We start from the raw sequence: 22,297 nt of genomic DNA, 5'->3' as shown, positions 1-22,297 counted from the left end.
CTGCTCCATTTTGGTTATCTTTCCCCACTCATGATTTATGTTAAGTGAGGAATATTGCTCTTTCTTAACAAAGAATTACCCTTTTAACACCACAAAATGATCCCACAGTATAGTTTATGGCTTGTGATCAATGTTTTCTAGCTGGCCCTGTGCTGCTGCGGTGTTCTCACTGCTCTGAATATCCCTGGCACCCGCAGCAGTCCCTAGTGGCACACACACTGTCTGCTCAGCTACTGGGAGAGCTGTATGTGGCTGGCTGCCCAGAAGGCGGCATAGAGCATTAAACAGATAATTGTGAAAGGTGTATGAAATTAGGATGAAAGCTTTTATTTCCCCTCCACTTCATTTTCTTTTTTTGTTTCTTTTTGAGAGGATGGGTAAAGTACTCAGCACTGCTTCTCTCATCTGTGAGGTTTCAAATGGGGACCACTGGAAGAAGCACAGGAAGACACTGACTCATCCTCTTTAGTTACTTCATGCACTCTGGTGAGCGCAGCCAGAGCTAACTTTTGGAAGGCTGAACTGAGGTAACACACACCCACATTAACTTCTAGGTGTAAATTCCTCCCTCCAATCTAAGGAGAAAAAGTATGTGAGATACCTTTCACAGTACACGTAGATGTTGCATTCATCTCAGACCTTTATATGTAGACAACAAGAGGCTTTGGAAAACATTTAAAAAGATAAAAAAAGAGAAAAACTTTCCCAAATGTGATGGTTTGACAAAAGGGCAAGGATCAGCCTCTACCTCTTGCTATGTCACACTGTAATGTTTTTCTTTTGGGATTCTCATTTTTAACTGCAACTGAAAACTGAAGTTTCCAAAGTAGCTAGAATCAATTACAGCCTGCATGTGTAACAAGTTTGACTACAATAGGGGTTTTATTTGCAATTTTATCTGAAAAAATTAAAGTGCAAACATATGCAGCGAAACTGTTTTGGCCTTTCTCTTCTTCAGTATAAAGAAATGTTAAAATTTAAAACTCCAGTATTTTTACTGAAATAAAGGTTATTCTCACCACAAAGCAGTAACAATGACTCATGGCATAAGTACATCTCCAAGTTAAATGTTTTCCTGTGTATAAACTGCGATGATTTGACTTTTTCGAAGATCAGAAACTGTTCTGAAGCCTAATATCACATATGGTTAATATTGTATTTTGGGGAGAAATGTTGGAATTTTACATAATAGAAATTTATTAATAAAACTTTGAGGATTAGCATAGTAAGGTCAGGAAATATAACACTAATAGTAAGCAGTGAAAAACCAGACACTATTTTCTACTTTGCTCAACCATAAATACAAGAACACAGCAGCTAATTGAATTGAAAAAAATATTTTAATTACAGACCTTTTAGACTATTTAAGTTCTATATTTTAACCAGAAACTACCAGATATTCAGACTGTATGTATAGTTTGTGACATGAAATCCTAAACGATATTCAGTTAACCAAGCTGCAGGAGTAATTGTTCCTACTTCAGCCTTCTCTCCAGAAAATCACTTTCAGCTATTTTGGAATTGGACCAGATATAAGCATGAATGTACTGGATAAAGTCTAAAAGCTGATGGCTGCTAAACATTTATATAACTTTAAACCAAATTACTGCCCATGTTAGTTTCTACTAACAACAGGTAGGGAAAAGATGCTGGTGTTAAGAGTGCCTGAGAAGAAAAACTGAGATAAAAATGGATGCCCACCAAACACATAAACATGATGTCTAGAAAAAGAACGAGTTGTAAAGAACATCCTCTCTTCTTCAGTAGCAGATGTTGCTGAACTGATCTAAAAACAATACATAGCTGTATGGGTCATAGGGTGCAACCGCAACTGAAAACATGTTTAGTGGCCTTTTTAGTTAAAGGAATGAAATCAACATTCTTATTGAACCAGGAGACAGCTACAGAAAAAATGTTAGTCTTTTTCTAAACTCTCTGAGCACACTGAAGAAACTACACCCCATAGTAATCAGACTTACATGCATAATTACCTATTTCCTCAGTTACGCTAATGGTATTTTGGAATCTGATTACTAAAGTAATTGAAAACTAATTTTTCAGATGAAAGTGCTTGAAGAAAGAGTAATGTAGATGGCAACTGAGACATCTGGATGTGCTCAGATGTATAAAGGTACAAAATCCAAATATGACATTAGAAGAGAAAAACACCCCTCATTCACAGTATGATTGCACATGCAAATTCACTAGTGAAATCTGTATGGTGCTTTTGCACAATGTTAAAAATATGATGGCAAGAGGAAATATAATTAATTTGAAGAAACATTCCAGTTCTCATCTTTTCTATAAATCTGTTTTTTTCTATTGAGAGTGTAGATGTTAATAATTTGAATCTTCTAATGAAAGAACTTTTTAACACAGTATCTACAGTACTTCATATTTTCACATGAATTTCACACTAACTCACTTGCTACCCTTTTGTTGTTGTTGTTGCTGAAGACGGATCATTGTAGTAAGGGGAACTGGATTGTGACTTTTTAAGAAGAGAGGAAAAAAAGGAAATAACCTAATGGATCTCCTGGACTAAGCCTAAGCCTAAGCCTATCTGCCTATGCAATGTGCCAATCCTACTAAATCCATAGAAATCAGGAGTATTAAGAAAAACTTTTAACACTCTCATAAAAGAGATTAAACTCTTCACCAGCTTCTCCCAAGGGCCATGGGTGGGCTTTCTCCTCTAAAACAGAAGCAAGCCACTCTATGAAGGAAACCTTTTCAACTAAACTCTTTTAAAATATAGGTGAAAACAGTAAAGAAGATGGCTAAAGCATTTCTCTAGCAATCATAATAATTCTTTGATCTTCTTCATTCCATTAACGTCATGGATTTTATCCAAATAACAATAGCTTATGAGCCACAGGATACATACATAAGGGATGTTTAGATTACCAGTTAAATGCATAGTTTTGAAGAGCTTTTACAGGACATGTGAAATATGCTGAAGCCGGAAGATAAACAACTGTGCAATGTAACACGTTCTTAATGTTATTTTATTAGTTTAAAGGAACCTGAAGCCTCTTACAACAATCAGCCTCTTCAGTTCAGAGCTACTGATGTACACCTACTTTGTATTGGCTTCCCTTGGGAGTTTCTTGAGAACAACTACATACAGTACAGAATTAATCTTTTCACCCTTAATACAGCATGTAAACTAACAAAGTTCTTCAAACACCATGTAGAAGGGAAGGAAGGAACCTCTGGAGTCTACAGTACTCCTGTGTTAACTGGTTTCCTATGTTTTCCTATACATTTTTTTCTTTTTTTAGTCTTCTCCAACAGTGTCAAATCTGGTTACAAAAAATCTCAAGTTAGACATGCTACAAAAGTCAAATCATAAGTGAGTCATTATCTGACTGGCATTAAATCTTTGTGCTTAATGAGGTTTCATTAAGAATATACGCACAGGAGGATACTATGTTAATTTTTTCACTTGTTTCTGCCCTGTAGAAGTAAGGGATACCACGCAGAAACTGAAGCCTGCCTGGCATTGTTTTGTCTTGATTAAAATTCAACATGTTCAGCAGGTTACATCCATGGTTACATCCATGGCTACATGGATGACATACCAAAACCATGTCATCTTCTAATTTCAGATCAACAGTGGCTTACAGAGTTCATTTTGTACCAGCACTCTAATTCAGCGCATTCTGAGAGTTAAAACTTCTGTTAGGAAGAGGCAGTAATGAGCTGCTAGACATGTACCAGCATACAACATACAGCTTCATCTGAAACTTTTGAATTGTGGAATTAAATCAAAATAATGCTTTCAAGCAGCATATCTGACCACGACTAAAGGGATGCTGAAGTCAATAAAATTCTGTAAAACAATCTTAACACAGAATGGCACTTTTGAATGATCTTATGCAACATGGTGAAGTACATGAATTGCAATGGTATAATGATGGACTGAGTGAAGAAAAGATGCTCTCACAATGAGACTTGAGACAGACAAATTATTAGTCAAAAGGCATCTTATGTGGTGATTTTAATACTTAAAAAAGGTAATAGCTTTAAAAGCCCTCTACTCCACATTTTAGACAAAAGGTCTCACTTTTGTAAATATTAATCAGTATCTCTAGAGTAAACCCCTTATATTGAGTTGAAAGAAACACAAGTCAGTTGAACCGCTCTTCTGGGAGATGCTTGAGGGAGTGTAGTCAAATTTCTGCTTCACTGACCTTACATATCTTCAGGTGAAGATGTTACTGCTTCAGACTCTGTATTTTGCTTTGCCATGATCATTGATAACACATATGTGCTGAAAAAAATAGAACACTGATTGCAACAGCATAGTTGATGACATTATTAATGATTTGTTCAGAAAAACTTTTGCCTGACCAATCTAATGATCTTGTAATTACCCCTTCCTTTCCAGAGACCTCAAATTGAATTCTGATTTCACTTTCTAGCTACTGCAAGATTCCCCACTTGCAATTCCCAGCTTTGAGGTCTACTCCTGGGAGTACCACAGGAAGCAAAGGCAAGGCTTGCACATTTTTTCTTCACTATCTCACTGAGAAAAGGGGCAGGCCACATAGCAGCAAAAGTCCAAACCTGTTTGAACTGTAGCTGTGTTTCACTTTTTACTGCTCTCCCTGGACACACTGGGAATGGTGGACCAGTGACGTCCTAGGCTCGCAGAAGATGGAAGTGTAAGAGAGGTATGACTTCTACTCTTAGGGGGAAAAGATGGGAAGGAACCATTCACAGTGCTGAGCAGTGACTCCTTTGGATTATTTGAGGTTTTTCAGGAAGTTCTACACTCCCTGAAAGGAACACAATCATGACGTTAAGGCCCCAGGGATAAGGCAAATTATAGAGTATTTAAGACACCCTGGAAAACTAAACAAGTGATTTTTTAAACTAATTTTTTTTACGAAACTTACGTTTAGATCTCTGAAGTGCTCGTTGTAGTCTAAGGCATAACCTACCACAAACAAATCTGGAATTTCAAATCCATAATCTGTATTGAGACAAATAACAAACACCATCAATACAGGAACAGTGGCAGTTACATAACCCTTAAATTCATGTGTTGGTTCTCTGACAAGCAAACTGTAGATTTATGCAGTCAGTTGAGGTTATGTTACTTTTGACTCTGAGACGTCAAGGTCAGCAGTAGCCCTATCATCAGTTCCCACTCATAGACTGTGATAAGAATGTGAATAGGCAGTGGAGAGTAGGAGACTTGTGTACAATTGTCACTGGCACAGCAGATACATTGTGGAAGGAAGCCAAAAATCAGAGCTGAAAAATTCTGCCTACATTTGGAAGCCCCATCAGTATATGTGTGTGATGACAACTGTCCAGTATCATACGAATGATGAAAACTATGTACAATTTTAATTCAGAAGTAACTTTCAGAGATTTATACATTTTCTTCTGAGAATAGAAAGAACTATTTTGCCTATTATGCTACCAGAACAGGTCAAATGCTTTTTAAATTAAAGCCCCAACCTTATGAAGACTCCTGCACATGCTTAAAAAGTAAATGCATGCATTGTAGCTGAATCATACAACTCGCACACTTGAAGCTAAGCACAGGCATGTGTCTTTTTGTGTGTGAAGGTCTGTGCAGCATCAGGAGTATATAAAACAAGTTAAGACTCTCCAAATTGTTCACTAAGTAACTAGAGCAAAACACAGCCTTATGGACACAAAAATAGGTCAGCATAAAAGATTTTACACATATTCAAGTAAGGAATTTATTCCATTGTTAAAAATTGTGGGTAATAGACACTTTGGAACCATAAATTTGGGTGAGGAACTGACACAGCACTGTCAGCGATTTACAGGAGAGATCTCTGATGCTTTATAAAATTCATCACCATATGAATAAACAAGGATAAAACCAGTTTCATTTTACAAATTAGTACATAAAAATATTAAGCTACCCTTCATGAAGTAATTTCATTGCATTTTTTATATGTTTAACATTAGCAAATCCAGGCAAATGTACACTTAACTAGATTAAATTCTAAATGTTAAAAATACCACTGCATAAAAAGTTGTACAATGAAATGTTTAGGTGACCGTTCAGATTACTGGGCTAAAACCACAGTGCCATGCCCAGCATTAAGTAACTTTTGCTTCATAAAGTTTCCCTTCCTCCCACAATCCAAATCAAGGCCCTTCATGCTGCCTCCTGGTACTCACCTGCCTACTCTGCTTCCACCCTCCTCCCCAGCTCAGCTGACCACAGCCTTCTTCAGTAGCAAATACTGGTCAATCTCTTCTAGATGGATCTATTATTTTCAGTATTTAGCCACATACCTGTTATTACGTCATTTATTCTAATAAGTCTAACATCACAGTAGCTTGGTGTAGCTCCATTTACAGCTTCATCATAGCACAGTACAAGTACCAATAATTCCGAGAGAAGTGGTGCTGGTGTGACACAAACAGAGCAGCAGGAAGAAGTTTAAGAAGCCCAATCTATCTTTTGCTTTTTGGAGGGTGGGATTTAATTATAACGTCATCACTGGTATTATCAAACACCTCTCATGTTCAGATGGAATCAATCCTGCAGTTCCTCCAAAGAGATGCAGTGAGGATCATAACTTCCCTATAAAGTTAGGACACTGCAGAAAACATCAGACTATAAGGAGGCTAGGCTTTCCAAACCACAATTATACAAATCCTTCCACTGCCTCCCATAGTCCCACTGACAACTGATATTTTACAATGCTTCTAGCAGTCCACAGAGTGATATTCAAGGCAGTGGTAGAAAAAGTGGTAACTTTTTGTACTGTCATATAACAGATATTCACAACGACACTTACAATCTGGTTTGTACCCATCAGGCCGAGATGTTCTTTTCACCAACAAACTGTAATTAAAACCAAAATAAACCCCATGTAAATCTAGGTATTTACCTGAATAACAAGCATAAAACCTCTTCCCTTTACTAAAAAACTTCCGAGCCACGTGAATCACTGTTCTTATTCTGCTTCTCCCAACAACGTCCTGATGGCAGGGAAGTGATGGGTGTGCTCCCCTTCAAAGTCCATCAGTGCCAGCCTTAAATGGCTGAAGGGTCATTGCCACTGCAGAACAATACAAGAGCATTTCCTCTCCTTTCCTCCACCCTCCTCCTAGTGACTCAGGCAGCTCCGCTCCAGAGCTCCCCATGCGATACTACAGCATCAAATTAAAGGAGGTTCTAGGAATGGGAACCTCCGCTGGAAAATATGTCAGGCTAGACTAATTAATTACTAAGTTTCGTGATTGTTTTACTCACCTTGCCACTTTAATCATTTTTGGCTTGTATTTTTCTATATTATTAAGCAGAACCTTCATAGTCCTTCCAGTTCCAACAATATCCTTACAAAACATGAAAAATAGAAAAGTAAAAAACAAAAGAAAGCTGAAAAGAGGAAATCTGGACAATGACTGACCGGTTCCACCTTCTTATTCTGTGGAAATGATGTATTTTTCTCAGTGCATTGTGAGCCACTCCAAAAAAGGTTATAACTGAGCTCACACTCTTTGAAGCAAGCACTTTCTACTCATAACATAATCAGTTAAAGGACTGCCCACTTCCTCTTGGAAGCAGCTATGTTTCTAGTACTTGGGATGTAACACGGTACTGGAGATGCCTTTACTGGGCACTGCAAGGCTGCAGGGATCAGATTTTTCATACTGTGCTCACGACTACAGTATGTCAGCATCTCTCTATGTCAGGGTTAAATGTGCCCTATTTGCTGTTTTACTAGGCCAGTATGAATGAGTGTTCTCCAGAGCTGCTGTACCCAACCTGATCTGAATGAGATCGGTAGATACCTGGCTACAAAAATGACCATGACACGGAGAGCAGGTGTTGGTCCTGAACTCTCTGGGTGTAGATTTTTCACCTTGACCTCTGCTCCCCAGCTATCTAATACCATTAACAAAATTTGCTGTGGATGTTTTTCATTTCAGTTAGCATTAGCAAACATGGAGCTCCTAGCAGCTATGCAGGTAACCAGCTATCTCTGTGGCTGATGACTTTTTTCCCACCTTTGCTACAAAAGACATTCCAACATTTATATATTTCCTTCATTATACTGTCCAGCCTACTTCCCACACAAGCACACAGGGCCTGAAATGCTAGTCAGATCCTGCTGTGCTCTCTAACCATCCCAGTTGCTTTTCCAATGATTTACAAGAGAAACACCTCCATTAATTAAGAGAGAATTTGCAGCACTGGTGAGGCAATACATTCTCTTCCTCTACAACTGAACATTTGTTGCTCTACATCAGCAATGTATCCATGATGGGCCCTCCCCAGGGGACACTGCAGGGTGCAACGCTAAGGAGCAGCAGTCATGGAGACTTGAGAGAGTGACTGACATTCTCAACCAGTGTGTGAACAACCCCGCAGTTGTAAAGCATGTGCAGGGCTATGCTACTATTTCAAAGTCATGCAGCTGAGAAGCGCAGAGCATCAACTGCAGTTGATTCATTGTCCTCCAAAGAACAGAACAACTTGCAGAACAGGAGTTGGTGAAACTATGGGAAGAAAAAATCAAATGATGCAGAAACAAAGACTCCCTGGTATCACAAGGCAGAGTACCAATTAGAGCGGCAGCAGTGCACTGCCATGCAGTTGCAAGAAGACTGAGAGGTCATTAAGCAAATCAACTCCTCTCCCTCTTCACCACCTCCCAGCTAAAGAAGTGTAAACGCAGATGGGTTTTAGAAACTGAACACACAATGACGACTTAAACAGGGGAAGTTTAGACTAGATATAAGGAAGAAGTTCTTTACAGCGAGGGTGGTAAAGCACTGGAATGGGTTGCCCAGGGAGGTTGTGGATGCTCCATCCCTGGCAGTGTTCAAGGCCAGGTTGGACAGAGCCTTGAACCATGTGGTTTAGGGCAAGGTGTCCCTGCCCATGGCAGGGGGGTTGGAACTAGATGATCTTAAGGTCCTTTCCAACCCTTACGATTCTATGATTCTATGATTCTATGACTTGGCTATGTGACTTTATCCAAGTAGAATATGACATAAGCACCCAACTTACCTCCACAATGAGGACATTCTGAAAGAAAAAAACAAAAAGGAATACAGTTACACAATATTCAGAAACTAAAAGAAACAAATGCTTGATAAAGCGAAATGAAGATAGTGCAACACCGCAGGACACAAGGAGTTTCCTGTTTCATTTTTGTGCCCTGAAAAAGAGTCAGCCATAAAAGCAAGGCCTGCAGTCAGGGGCTACCGCTTTATTCAGCTCTATCTAGATTATCCTACCTGTGCATCCCAAATGGGATGATCTTCACTTCACTCCAGTGTGCCTGGCTGTGTACTACAGTGTACCCTATAGTTCACTAAAACAGTATTTCCAATTTTAATGTGAGATGACAGCAATAATATTCTTACTCAGAAATAAATGCTCTTCTTCCCTCCCTCCGCACCCCAGAAACCTCACAGTATAGGGTAACAGGCTAAGTTGCGCCACCCATTCTCATACTGTGAAGCACCCTCTTTCTCTTCAAATACTGCTGCTGAAATCAATAGTATTACTTGAAGAGAAGGGGAGCGGTCCAGTCAAGAGCAGTGATGTCAAGACTTATGACAGCGTGATCACACAGGCTGATCTTTTTGCTGAAATGGCTCCAGGAATCACAATGACTTCTGTTCTTCTATTAAAAGCAGTAATAAGAAATCATGTCCTTATTAGGAGAAATAAAAATCTGTTTGTTAGTGAGCATTACCATATGCATGTTCAAAAGAGTGGAGTTTTATGATCTACTTTCTGAGGTGAAACTTGCAATAGCAAGAGGAAAGTAATTTCACAAATACCTATATCTATGTATGTATACATCTTACATGCATATGCACATTGTATGTCCCACAAAACTATGACAGATAGTTTCATATCCATGCAGTATTCACCAGACTAGCTTATAATCCACTTCTTTTCTATCTATTCTATTGTTGGCATTGTTATGTACATAACATGGAGACAGTCTAACATCCTTTTGAATCACAGAATCCCAAGGTTGAGTTCTGAGAATGACTCAAACACCATAGAGAACAGGTGTTTGAAGGGAGTGTGCTCATAAACAGTACACCTTAGACAGTTTCATTAACTGATATGTACATTGTACATCTTTTTTCATCTTCAAAACAGAAATTATTAATATAGATTATCCATATTTATATTCATACTGCAGTTCCTCCTATCAATCACAGTGCTTGGTAGGGAGACGTAGCATGCTTCATGCATCAACCACTGCAGAAACATGTTACCACACACTGTGTTATACCTGGATGCTTCTGAAATGGCAAAGCACTTGGTAAAGGTGTGGAGGGAACTCCAGGTAGTAGTTCAGCCGGTGTCAGCAATGGAGATATCGCTCAAGAAAGCCACTAATTTAGACTGAGCTCCGGTGGAATGTGTATTAATCTTGGAGGGTGGCTCCTTTTTGGTGTTTTCATAACAGGTTTCACTGGTGGTTATCCTGCTCAGCACTCCTGACTTTCAACCTCTCAGCTGCTGACACAAACAACTCTGGATCTGAAAGACCTAGTCCTGTGGAGGTAAAAAGTCAAAGGCCTCTTAACAACAAAAGTCCAAGACGCCCTGCCTCTAGAAATTTCTTCCTTCAAGAAAGAATGGCAGTGTGTCAGTCCTCTAGTTAAGATGAACACACCAAAACCATGTTCAGGAGATGCTTATGACTGGTGTGCAGGGACACATTTTCTTGAAGGAAGTCATTTGGAGCCAGTAAGGGTTTGGCTCTCATTTGGCTTCCTGGATGAAGTCATAAGTAGGAAAAACACTTCCAAAGAGTATCCCAGGACACCTGGCTCTGAGGCATAAGCAAATCACTTGATGGAGTCAGTGGACACCTGAAGATTACGTGCGGGAGTAATGGTTTAACCATCCCCAGGGAACTCGAACAGCTGGTAATACATGTAAATATTTATGTGTGTATATACACAGATATATATGATACAGGGAGAGAGCAGAAGAGTTGACAAGGAAAGAACTTCACCAGAACTGAAGACGGAAATGAACTCCTTTAGTACCAGCAAACAGTTGAGGATGACTGTGAGTGACACCTGGTAAGAGAAGTTGACCTGACATCAGCCTGACATCACGACCCATTCTGCCAGGTTTGTGCATCTCTTGCTGCTCTTCATATTGTTGACAAGAAGTTTCCTCCCAAAGGAAAAGCACAGATCTTCTAGTGACAAGACCTATCCAGCAGCTATGGCATGAGATGGGACATACCGAAACTGACATGGCAGAGGGCCACCAAACCCTGCATTAGCAGGCTATGTCAGGGTGCAGCAAAGGCTGTTTGCCCCCGGAGCGAAGGGTAGCCATGAGCTGAGGGCAGCAACACAGCTGGCAGTGCAGGGCCCTCACATGCCAGGGCCCAGCCCCACAGTGCCCCAGTGAGGTGAGCAGGCAGACCTGAGACTTGTTCAACCAAGGTTTCACCATCAGGTGAGTTCCTAGTGGTGAGGCAGATCTGAAGTCAATCTGGGATGGCAATCCACAGGTTAGGGTCAGGTCCAGTGAGAGGAACCATGACCAAACACAGCCCACTGATCTGCAGGCAGGTCCACAGGAATGAGACAGGTCCGACGTTAAACTGGGAAGTCACCTGGTGAGTTAGGGTCTGGATCAATGTCTGTAATAACATACAGGTATGGCTTGTACCTGAGCTGAAGATCAGCACCCATACAGCATAGCTCAGCCATGAACTAAAAAGCCAGGGTTGAGCTGAACTGAAGCTTCTTTGCCCCCAGGTGGGGGTAGAGCCCCCAGGTGACACAGGTCATGGCCATTAAGGCCTATTAGTGCAGACAGGGCTATGACAGGCCGAGAGAAAAGCACAGTCCCGGGACATTTTATTGATAGACAAGTATGCTTCTTTGCTGCACAGCTGCTTCAGCTATCCTATCATGAGCAGTAATAGGGATTCTCTCGCTTACTGGTAAGTGGAAATCATAAAATTAGACAGAATGAGGGGACAGCAGCCTCCCTGACCATGGAATTGGGATTAAACCAATAGGGAGGAGCTGACCTTACTAATTTAACTTGTGAGAAAAAAATCATAGACATTAATAGAAAATGGGGCTGAGGAGACCATGAAAGGTCATCAAGACTGTTCTGCTGGCATGAAGAATCAACTTAAAACTATCCCTCACAGATATCTGATTTACCTGTTCTTGAACATGATGAGGACTTCAGAAATTCCCCAGGCAATGTGTCTCAGTGCCTCGTTATCTGAGAGCAAAAATACAGTTAGAAAACTTCTGTTGCTATCTGACCTGAACTTGTTTTGCAGTAGACATAGAAAAAGCTTTATTTTCTTCTCTTTTTAATTTCTTGTATATTTGAAGATAGCTGTATTTCCTCAGTTTTCTCCTCTTCAGATTAAACAACCCCTATTTATTCAGTATTTTCTCACAAATCGATCATTCTTTTGTTCTCCTCTGGAACCTGTCCGGTTGCTCAGAATCCTTCTCCAATTGTGGTGCTCCAAACCAGAGAGAAGCTTTTTCCAGCGTCGAGAAGAATAAAAGAACCACTTTATACGCTTTACAAATAATTCTGCTTTCTATACATCCCTGTACACCTTTTATGAAGGTATGCTGTTGTCTCATGTGCAACTTGGGCTCCACCTATCATCTCCAGTTCAGACCTGTTGCTTTGTCAATCCTTCCTCACCTGCGTTTATGTAAAAGATTACTTTTATATAAACACAGAAGTTACTATTCATCTTCACTGTCATTACATGTCATTCTTTGAACCAAATTCTTAAAATAATTTCTTCAGATCATACTACTATCTTGTAGTATTTTCCAGGTAGTATCACTAGCATTAAATGCTGATTCCATCTTTTCAATCATGAATTAAATATTGTATAGTCCCTGGAGAACATGCTTTAACACATCCAGCCTGACAGTGAAGCATAATTAACTGTTTCTCGAGAACAGCTTTCCAAACAGTTATACGTCTGTCTAACAGAAATTTAATCTTGTCTACGTTTCCTGATCACAAATGACTCAAGTGAAAGAAAGAAAACTAACATGGATCCAGACATGCCTGAAGGGCTTGTCTGGCCACAAGAGTGATAGTCACCTGCGCATAACTTCAGCTGAAGTGTAAGATCTGATATTTATTGACTAACATGAGAAGGAAGGATATTGGTGGACCCTAAAATTGTCTGAACAGCATTCTGTTGCTCTTGCCTCTTCTCCTCAAAGAGTCCAACAGTTGCAAATGATATACACTGGAAGATTTGCTCCTTTGAAAGTCCCATGAATCAGATAGTTGCCTAGGTCAGGAAACACAGATTCCATTTTGTATGATGCACATTCTCATTATTTTCAAACCATTGAGGAGGATTTTCTATGCTATGGAGAAATCCTTTATGTAAGCATTCATAGTGGAAAAGCCACTATAAAATATTTAGATATGAAAAAATTTTGTATATATAAATAAGTAGGCATCCTGATCGTCGAGAGTGATACATTAATCCCTGTTTTGATTAGGCAGGGTTACTGTGACTAAAGTCATCATACTTAAGTAAGTGTTGCTTATGTCTGAAGGAATGCAAAATGTTTTGCCATCCTCTGGTACCAGGAACCATCTCCTACAAAACAGCATGATGTGCTGGGAAACTGACTTTATTGCTGCCTATTCCCTTCCCCTTCCTGTTAAAGCAGGCTACTGATGGAAGGGTTCCAGAAAAGGGATGGCATAGCAGACTAGCAGAGGAACAAACTGCCAAGAAATGTTTTGATATACAGTATCCAAGGCTAGATAGTGGTGATGTGTAACTAAAACGGGTTGAAATAGATTAACTTACCCTTGAGCAGACGGATAGAAAAAGATAAAAGAAGAATGCAATGTCACCACCATCTTAAATGCACAGCTGGCTGCATCCAGCACGTCTTGTGAAAGGTCATAGTTATGTGACAGATCTTACTTAGCTTCACCATGAAATCCACCCGTGACCTGGTGGGCAGGAGACTAGTGAAACTCATAAGCTTGGGGTGCTACAGCAGTAACTAACAGCTAGGCAAGCAATAGGAAGCTAAAGGATGCTGAAGATTTTTTTTCAAGTATATGTGTTTGAAGCTCCTGTACCACATAGATCAAGACTGTTTTGTCCTTTCAGATGTATTTGAGGCAATTTCAGAGGAGGAAACCACATGAAAAGAAAAACAATCCAGCCTTCTGGCATGCATTTGATATTTTCTGTCCATTTTTGGAGTTTGGAGAACAGGAAATAGGAATATTTACTTACATGTTGACTAGACTTAAGATGGCTTAATTTCTGAGTAGAGCCATCTTCACCAATACAATTCCTTCAGTCTGTGAAGTATGACCAGGAATCTAATAATGGTGCTAATATATCTTACACTGAGAAACAGAGAACAGTCAGGTTTTTAAAATATGTCCTGGAAAGATTTCTTACGTAGTGCAAATAAAGAAGGGGCCATGGCTCAACTCGCAGAGACTGAAACACCTTTCTGCTGAGTCGTTTCAAGAGAATCAGGAACTTTCATTGCCGATGGATCAGAGGGATGGTTGGGAGCTGATAGATAAGGATGACTGTGATTACCCCTGTGTTTACAGCTATTTCTGCCAGGTATCTGGCCGGAAGTATACTGGTGCAATATCGAATTGTGGAATCGCAGAATATCTCAAGTTGTGAAGGACCCATAAGGGTAGTCCTAAAATTGTACTCTCTGGTTTCAAGTACAAAGGGGTGCTCTGAAGTTCAACATTCTCCAGTTTTGAGTGATCAGGGTGCACACAACTTGTGGCTCTGCACATGGACATTTGCACTGAACAGAAATAGTATTTGTGGTGTGAACTGGATCTACACAACAATAAAATTTGTGCTCTCATATCCCTTTTCAGACAGCAGTAGAATGGTTCATAGCAGAATGTCTAAGGACATCTGGAAAAAGCAGGAGGTTTTTGACAGTATTAGTACTATATAAAATGAAGAAGAAAATTTCTGATCCCTGCACTCCATGTGAATTTGTCTCACGTGTTAAAGAGACATATTTTCACTTTTATAATAAATTTCAATGTATCTGTGAATTTTAAAATTTTTAATAATGGACTGGAAACCTGCAAAAATTGAAAATCTGTAGTTTACTGCTTTTCAAAGCCACAGGAGCTTATACACGGCAAGAAAGTAGGTTGTTATTATAAAACATGCAAGAAAAATTCTAACTTGTAATAAGCTGAAAAATACTCCAGCACTGAGTCAATACGTTTCTATTGTTTACCTTCCTACAGGTCAGTCATAAATGGAACAATGTCAGCTAACAAGACCAAGCAGAGTAATGAGATCATGTATGCCTCCTGCCTGACGGTAGTAAGTGCTATGGAAACTATTTTTCACCTTCCTGGAAAAGAATAACATTTTTTTTTTTTTCTTGGATTTTGATTTTATGTTCCATTCAGAAGACTGACTTCAAAGGAAAAATTGCTGTGCAATAGCAGTGCTTTGAAATTAGCACAGAGTAAGAGTTTGAGGGGAAGGCTGTCTTTGAATTCACGGAAAATGTAAAATTTTAACAAGGTAAAATGCTAAGCTGCATATTTAGAAGGGAGGAGTATTTCCTGGAAAGCAGAAACTCTACTTAAGTAATCAAATAAACAACCATACTTACTGTAGTACTACAGCTAAGAGGACAAGCACAGCCCTTGCATGTATAGCAAGAAAATCAGGCAGGTACACAAAGAGGGTATTTTCTCCTTAAATGTTTCAGCATAAATCAGCAGAATAACATGCACACACATTTATTTTTTTTTTTTTTTTAAAAAAGCTGTTAAAAATATCTAAAACCAAACCAGAAAGAACTTAAGACTGAGAAAAGAAGAAGGATTCGAGACCTGGAAAAAGCACCTTACAGTGAAGTCAGGTTTGTAGCAGGAAGTAATAGCTCTTATTTTATTAACAGCCCAATTCCCAGTGGGAGAACATTTTTCACAAAAGAACTTTGACCTTTCAGCCCACAACCTCAAAGAGACCACAAAATACCTGCAACAGCTGAGCCTGGGAACAAACATTCAGAACTGCTGCACGCACCAGAAATCATGACTCGATATAATACTGGCTTTACAGCGCATTCTGATCTTCCACTGCAGCTGACCTCCAATTCATTTATCAGTGTTCCACAGCTGATAATTTGCTCTCTTATTTTAGCTCAGAGGAATTCTTAACATTTTTATCTGTCCCTTTGCTCATAAAGCAGGTGATCATGTAGAACAATCACTTTTTTCTCCCAAATTGTTTGATTATAGGTTATATAATTATATATAGGTTAAATAATCATATTAGGTTATAATTAGGAGTTTCTCCCGATCTGTAACTTGGGTTAAAGTTTGCTGATTCTGTTCAGACCAACAGAAGGATCTTCATGCTTGAGATCTTCTTTCTTCCAACTGTATCAATTGCCTAGAATTAATTCCTATTATTAATTCTTCCTTCAAACCTTGTCTCATTTACATCCTACAGTATGCCAGTACTTTACAGCAGGCTCCCAATGTATTAGTTTATCTAAAAGACACTTAAATAATGACTGGATGATAGGCAAACATGCAACCATATGGCAATGTAGATTTGATAATGGCAAGCTGCTTGATCTAGTAGGCAAAGGTATTAAAAAAGGCAACAGTGAAAGGCAAAAAGCTATCCAAATTCAGAAGAGAAAATTAGGTTCACTAGTTTAGCAGTGATGACAGTTTACTGTTGGTAAAACATGCCTGAAGTATGGAGGCTTCTCCGTCAAGTCTTTAAATCAAAATAGTTGGTAGCTAAAAAGAGAAACTGTAGGCACAGTGATGAAATTATCATTTGGGTCCCTTCAATCTAATTACACAGAAGTTCAGACAAGAACATAATGGTGCTTTTGGACCTTAAAATATAGGAATCTTTTAACAAATCTCTGTTTGTGATCAGACCAAATAACTGTACTGAAAAAGAAAACAAAAAAAAAGGGGAAATGAACCTTAATGTGGCAAGATTTGCAGAAATTTTTAAGGAAGCAATTCAAAAAGGCAGATTAACGTGAGTCTTGAAAGCCCATTGAAGGTAAGCAGGTAGCAAGTTTACAAGAAAGAACAAGAACTTTTTCACATGCTACTCCTTGCCATAGAATCTTGTGGGACTAAAGGCATAACTGGAGTTACAAAGAGATGACACAGACATGGATAACAGTTCTAGCACTGGATGTATTCAAAATTATAGTCCACATGTAACTGGATTTTGGAAGTCTCTATTCTTGCTGTGTGTCATATATCTTTTCCCTAGACATGATACAAGTCTAGACAGACCTTTCATCCTATTTAGTATGGTTGTAATAGTGTCTTACAAGGGAAGAAAATACATAGCAACAAAGCAAACAAAGGTTAAACAATAATGTATCGAGTTTCAGTGAAGAGGTCCAAAGGAAGCTACATGAACTGCTGTTATAAGTGAAATCATTTTACGGTATGCACAGGAGCAAAATCCACACATACTAACACTTCATCAAGATCTTAGAAAATAATATAAAATACATTTGAGAAACTGGACAAGAAAGTAGGAGCTTTCTACAGGGTACTAGGAAAGGTCATGAATGCCTGACTTTAATCTTTTCTGCTGGGCTGATCCACGTCTGAGGGCATTCCTGAAAGGACAGATATCATATCTCAAAAACATTACTTTTTTAGACACTCAATTTGGCCAGTGTCAGCTGCTGATGGGAGCAACTTGGTTAGTGTGTTACGTGTCTACATATACAGACTCCAGCTTCTTAAAATCCATAAAACTAGTTTGGTACCTCCGAGAGTTAACAGAGTGGAGGACATAATGGAGGGCATGATGATAATCTCTCACTGATGCTTTGCTCGTAGAGAGCATTGTGTTGAATGTGGTACACACACGTGCTCTGCTGGCAGCCATCTTTACATCATGCTTCTGTTGTGCATCAGAAGTAGAGCAAATTACCATAATCAATCTAAAGGTAATGCAGGAATGGATCACTGTCTCCATCCTTTTACTTGAGAGAAAAAGTTTAATTTTCTGATCATCTGGAATTGGAAGAGGATTTTCTGGACACAGACGAAATCAACAGAATTATGAACATGCATGACGCAGAAGCAGGTAGAAAGTGGGTGAGCAGAGTACATGTGAAAAATGGGATAGGAAGATTGGGATGTTTTCTTTGTACTTCCCTTCCTCCAGAACAACAACATAATAAGAAAATAATGATGAACAGTAGAACAGATTACCTAAGAAGGAAGTGCAAAGAAAGGTGACTGACTTTGAGGAAGAAAAAAAACAGTGTCTTTTGCTGTGGAAAAAGCAGTTAAGGATGGCAACTGTCAGAAGAGTAGACAGTATAAAATCTAACTAAGAAAAAATGCAGAACAACAAAAGTGACAAAAGATGGCAGTTAAGTAGAGGTACTGAAGATGTGGAATACTTCAAGACACATAAAACCAACCTTTGAAAAGATGAAAAAGGCAAGGCTGCATGTCTGATAGGAATACAGTAAGATGAAGATATGAGCGGAGGACATGACTATTGCAGAAGCATATAGTGGATTTTGTATCCCTCCACTGTCATATAAATAGTCTCTCATGTACATAATGTTCAAAAGAGAATGCGTTATTTTTTCTGCAAATTTACGGGCATTATTCCAGAGAGGAATGCATATAGGGAGAGAAAGCACAGCATTAGTAAAGGCAGTGAATACTGAAGGAGAAAAAATAATAAGCATAGAACTAACAAAATTCTGAGAAACAAACTTGGAATGGTGAAGCAGAGGATAATATGTATTTTAAATCTAGAAAACAAAACTTTGTATTACACAGCTGCCATATTAAATACTGAAATGCTAACATATTTATGAGAATGCTAGAGAAACAGCTCTCGGAACTGTTATTAGAACCTAGGACATGCGGAGAAAATGGTTCAGTAGAGAAAGAAAAGAAATGAGGCATAAGAAAAGAACGTGAGATTGCATTATGTTCCTGGAACATCTTCCCATATGACAAGTGGGGCAAGAAAATGATAGGTAGTGGATAAATTGATTTAGGTGAGATGTATAAGGAAAGTTTGAAGATTTTATAGCACAAATCCTGCCAGAAGGAAGTGAGGAGTGCTGCATGGTGGATAACTTCCTCTGAGTGAAACCTGGTTTTGATATGAGCTGATCAATCATTTTGTGGAGCATCAGAGTACTGATGGAGTGCTCAGTCTAACGCAATGAAGTGCAGAGAGAATGGAAGACATTCACTTTCTTGATTACTTATTACTACACTATGCTGATTATTGCTACACTTCTCTGAAAATGCCAAAACCACTGGCTGTCAATGAGATTTACTTAATATGAACAAGGGGAATAGTCCTTCATTGAGAAGATAATAATCATTGATCCATATTACAGACAGATGGAATATCAGAAATTCACTGGCTTCATAATTGTATCATACTAACTATGTAACTACTTTGTTTTAATTAGAAATTATTAACCTAAAAAATAAGAATGATTTTGTCCACATTCCATGTTATGCAGAAATAGTGATAATGCCAAAAATATATGCATCTAATTTTGACATCAAATACATTATACAACTGTAATAAATAATTAAATGCAAAATTATATAGACTCTAAGTTTATGATTTTGTCCAACTTGTCTCATTTGCAAAGAGACAAGTCAAAGTGGTACAGGAGCTTTTTTGAAAGATTACAGGACATATTACATAGGGAATGATATACACAGTGAAACTCTGGACTATGTAACCTCCTCCACAGCTCTTGGGACAAAATACATACGAACACAACTGTAAGAGTTAAATGGCCGTGATAACTCATAACTCTGGTACAGCGGAATCTACTGAAGTTTCTAGATCTTTTAAAATTTACTTTAATGTTTAAATGTCACAAATACTTCAAAATGCTATGAATTTTTACAGTATTATACACTGTGATTACAATACTAATACAGGGCTACATTATTTGTTCTTTTGTCTCATCTACATCAATTTTCATAGTCAACTTACTTTGAAACAGTGCCCCTGGTTTTCTGGACAGTTATTAATTATCTCCCCATTTTCAAAATTCATTCCTCTTTACAAATATTAATGATAATTTTAACCCAAATGAGCATTTCAGCTTTAAAGTAATTGAAAACTAAGCAGCTACTTAACTATGAAATCAACTACTGAAAAATTTTATGTTCATCACTTACATCATTAAAGGAGAGATTCTGAAATTCTATTTTTTCTGCATAGAAATGAATAGTTACAAAGTATTAGAGTCTCAAGCCATTATCAGGACTCATTCTTCGAGTACCTTTATTAATGATTCAAGCATGGAAATCTTCATTCTTGCCTCTGTGACCTTCTTCACAGAAGAAGAATTTCATATCATGGATGATTTTTTTCAGGTAACAGCTTGGGTCTGTACGCTAACTCTCCTCTCTCAGAAATATTTCTCTTTCCATGGTTTGGGTCATTATACATCTTTCCCAGGCTTACAATACTTGTATAAACAAAAGCATATTGTAGAGAAGTACAGAGGAGATAGTCTTCCTCTGAAGAGCTATTATCCTTAACAGCCTCTTTTTAATTAGCTTTTTTTTTTTTTTTTTTTCTTTCTTTAAGCTTCCTCAGAAAAAACGTTCTTCTAGATCAGCATATCCATGAATATACTCAGTAATCTTTTTTTTTCCCAATAACAAGTAGCACACAGAGATGACTTAGTTGTTCACTAACAGTACAGGCTAGCCGAGGTTCCAGAGATTATTACTTAATGAAGAGCACTTTGAGATCAAAAGCTCAGAATCTTTTTTCTGCAGGTTTCAAAACTGTTATTGAAGCTTTTGAACTTCACAGAAACTTAATGGAACTTACATTCCAAGCTCACGCTGGCACTTTCGAAAACACCTTCCGTAATCATGAAGTTAATGGGATTTAACCTGGCATATTAATTTTTCAATATAACTACAATCTTTTCTTAGTAAGTACTCCAAGCAGATAGAAGCAGCACCCAGCTCACTTAAAGGCAGGAAAGTTGAATTCTATCATTAAGTCTTCCACTAGTTCACTCAGTGACTCTGAATGATTACTAAAGCCAGCAGTTTTATAAGGCAGCAGCTAAACTAAGGTACTAAAAAACACTTCAAGGACAGATTTACATTGACTGTAGGAGGCTCTGAATCAGTCTGCAAACGGCTGATTAGTAAAATGTGCTGAATACTTGCACTAATTGCTTAAGTCAACAACAGATGGAGGAGTTGGCATCCGTGGACATAAGGCCACTCCTTCATATATCCAACTTTAGACATGTAAAGTATGAAGATTTGAGCTCAAGCTTTGTGGCCCAGCTTTTCAATCAGCAAAATAAGTCTTAAGGAAACCCCATTCTCACGTGTTATAGTGAAAATGCTATTTAATTATTCATACATCAGCTGTGTCACACACAACCCCACATTCAAACAACCGCCCAGTATGCCCTTTCAGCAAGTCTGCTCCCCTGGCAGTCCCAGCCCTCCCTTCCTGCTCTGCTTCACCCTCTCCACCGCCAGCTTCCACACTGGGCTCCCTTCCTCATCAGCAACTACCTTCGTTCCCAAACCAGTCCCTTCACACCTACCCAAGATCCCAGCCTTCTTACCCAGCAATCTTAAAATATACTGCTGTTCAGTTTTCTCCTCAAGTATCTCCTAGCCTCCCAATAGCCAAATTTTATGTCCTGTTCCACACTTGAGAACAGGAGGGCTGTACCAATGAGGAAAAGGGATTTTCAGTAAAAGAAAACAATTTACTTCATTTTTGGAAAGAGCAAAACTACTTGGGGTGAAATTTTCCTTCTCTCTTGTACACACATGGGCACACACAAATACACAGAAGAACTGTGAAAAAAAATAATGTTTTGCCCCAGTGAATTCAAATTACACTAGAAAGATTATACCTGGAAAAGATATTAATAACTGAAACCATCAAGAAAATTTGGGATATAAACATGGGGGAGGGAGCTGGGCCTGGAAGCTTAGAAAGTGTTTGGACTATCTGGGAGAGAGAAATGTTAGATAAAATGAATAGGTGCGCTGCCGGTTCTGCCTATGAGGTACAGAAACATATGCAAAATAGTCATAGAAAAACAGGTAGCTCCAGTGTTTGAACAGTAGTAGCAAATGAATTAATATTTCCCAAGAACATGATTAATGCTTTAGTGATAATTTGGAAACAAACACCCAGCAGGAGTATTTAGAATTGCAAATTGAGGACATACGTATCACTAAAATATTCTGCGT

General features: G+C 38.6%; 1 protein-coding gene across 2 annotated transcripts in view; it reads right to left on the bottom strand.

Annotated features, from left to right (window-relative positions):
* Positions 1-2,990: 2,990 nt before the first annotated feature.
* Positions 2,991-22,297, bottom strand: part of PRTFDC1 (phosphoribosyl transferase domain containing 1) — a 47,225-nt gene continuing 27,918 nt past the window's right edge. The window contains exons 5-9 of one of the 2 annotated variants that reach the window (XM_030482067.1): positions 9,023-9,040; positions 7,259-7,341; positions 6,801-6,847; positions 4,905-4,981; positions 2,991-4,276 (exon numbers count right to left, since the gene is read on the bottom strand). In XM_030482067.1, the coding sequence (XP_030337927.1) occupies positions 4,229-4,276; positions 4,905-4,981; positions 6,801-6,847; positions 7,259-7,341; positions 9,023-9,040 (273 nt within the window). In that variant the 3' untranslated portion in view covers positions 2,991-4,228. The remainder of the gene's footprint in view (positions 4,277-4,904; positions 4,982-6,800; positions 6,848-7,258; positions 7,342-9,022; positions 9,041-22,297) is intronic. The other variant, XM_030482077.1, reaches the window with a different exon arrangement.

Source organism: Strigops habroptila, chromosome 1 (assembly GCF_004027225.2).
Source record: "Strigops habroptila isolate Jane chromosome 1, bStrHab1.2.pri, whole genome shotgun sequence".
NCBI lineage: Eukaryota > Metazoa > Chordata > Aves > Psittaciformes > Psittacidae > Strigops > Strigops habroptila.
This window is presented reverse-complemented; position numbering and strand designations above follow the sequence as displayed.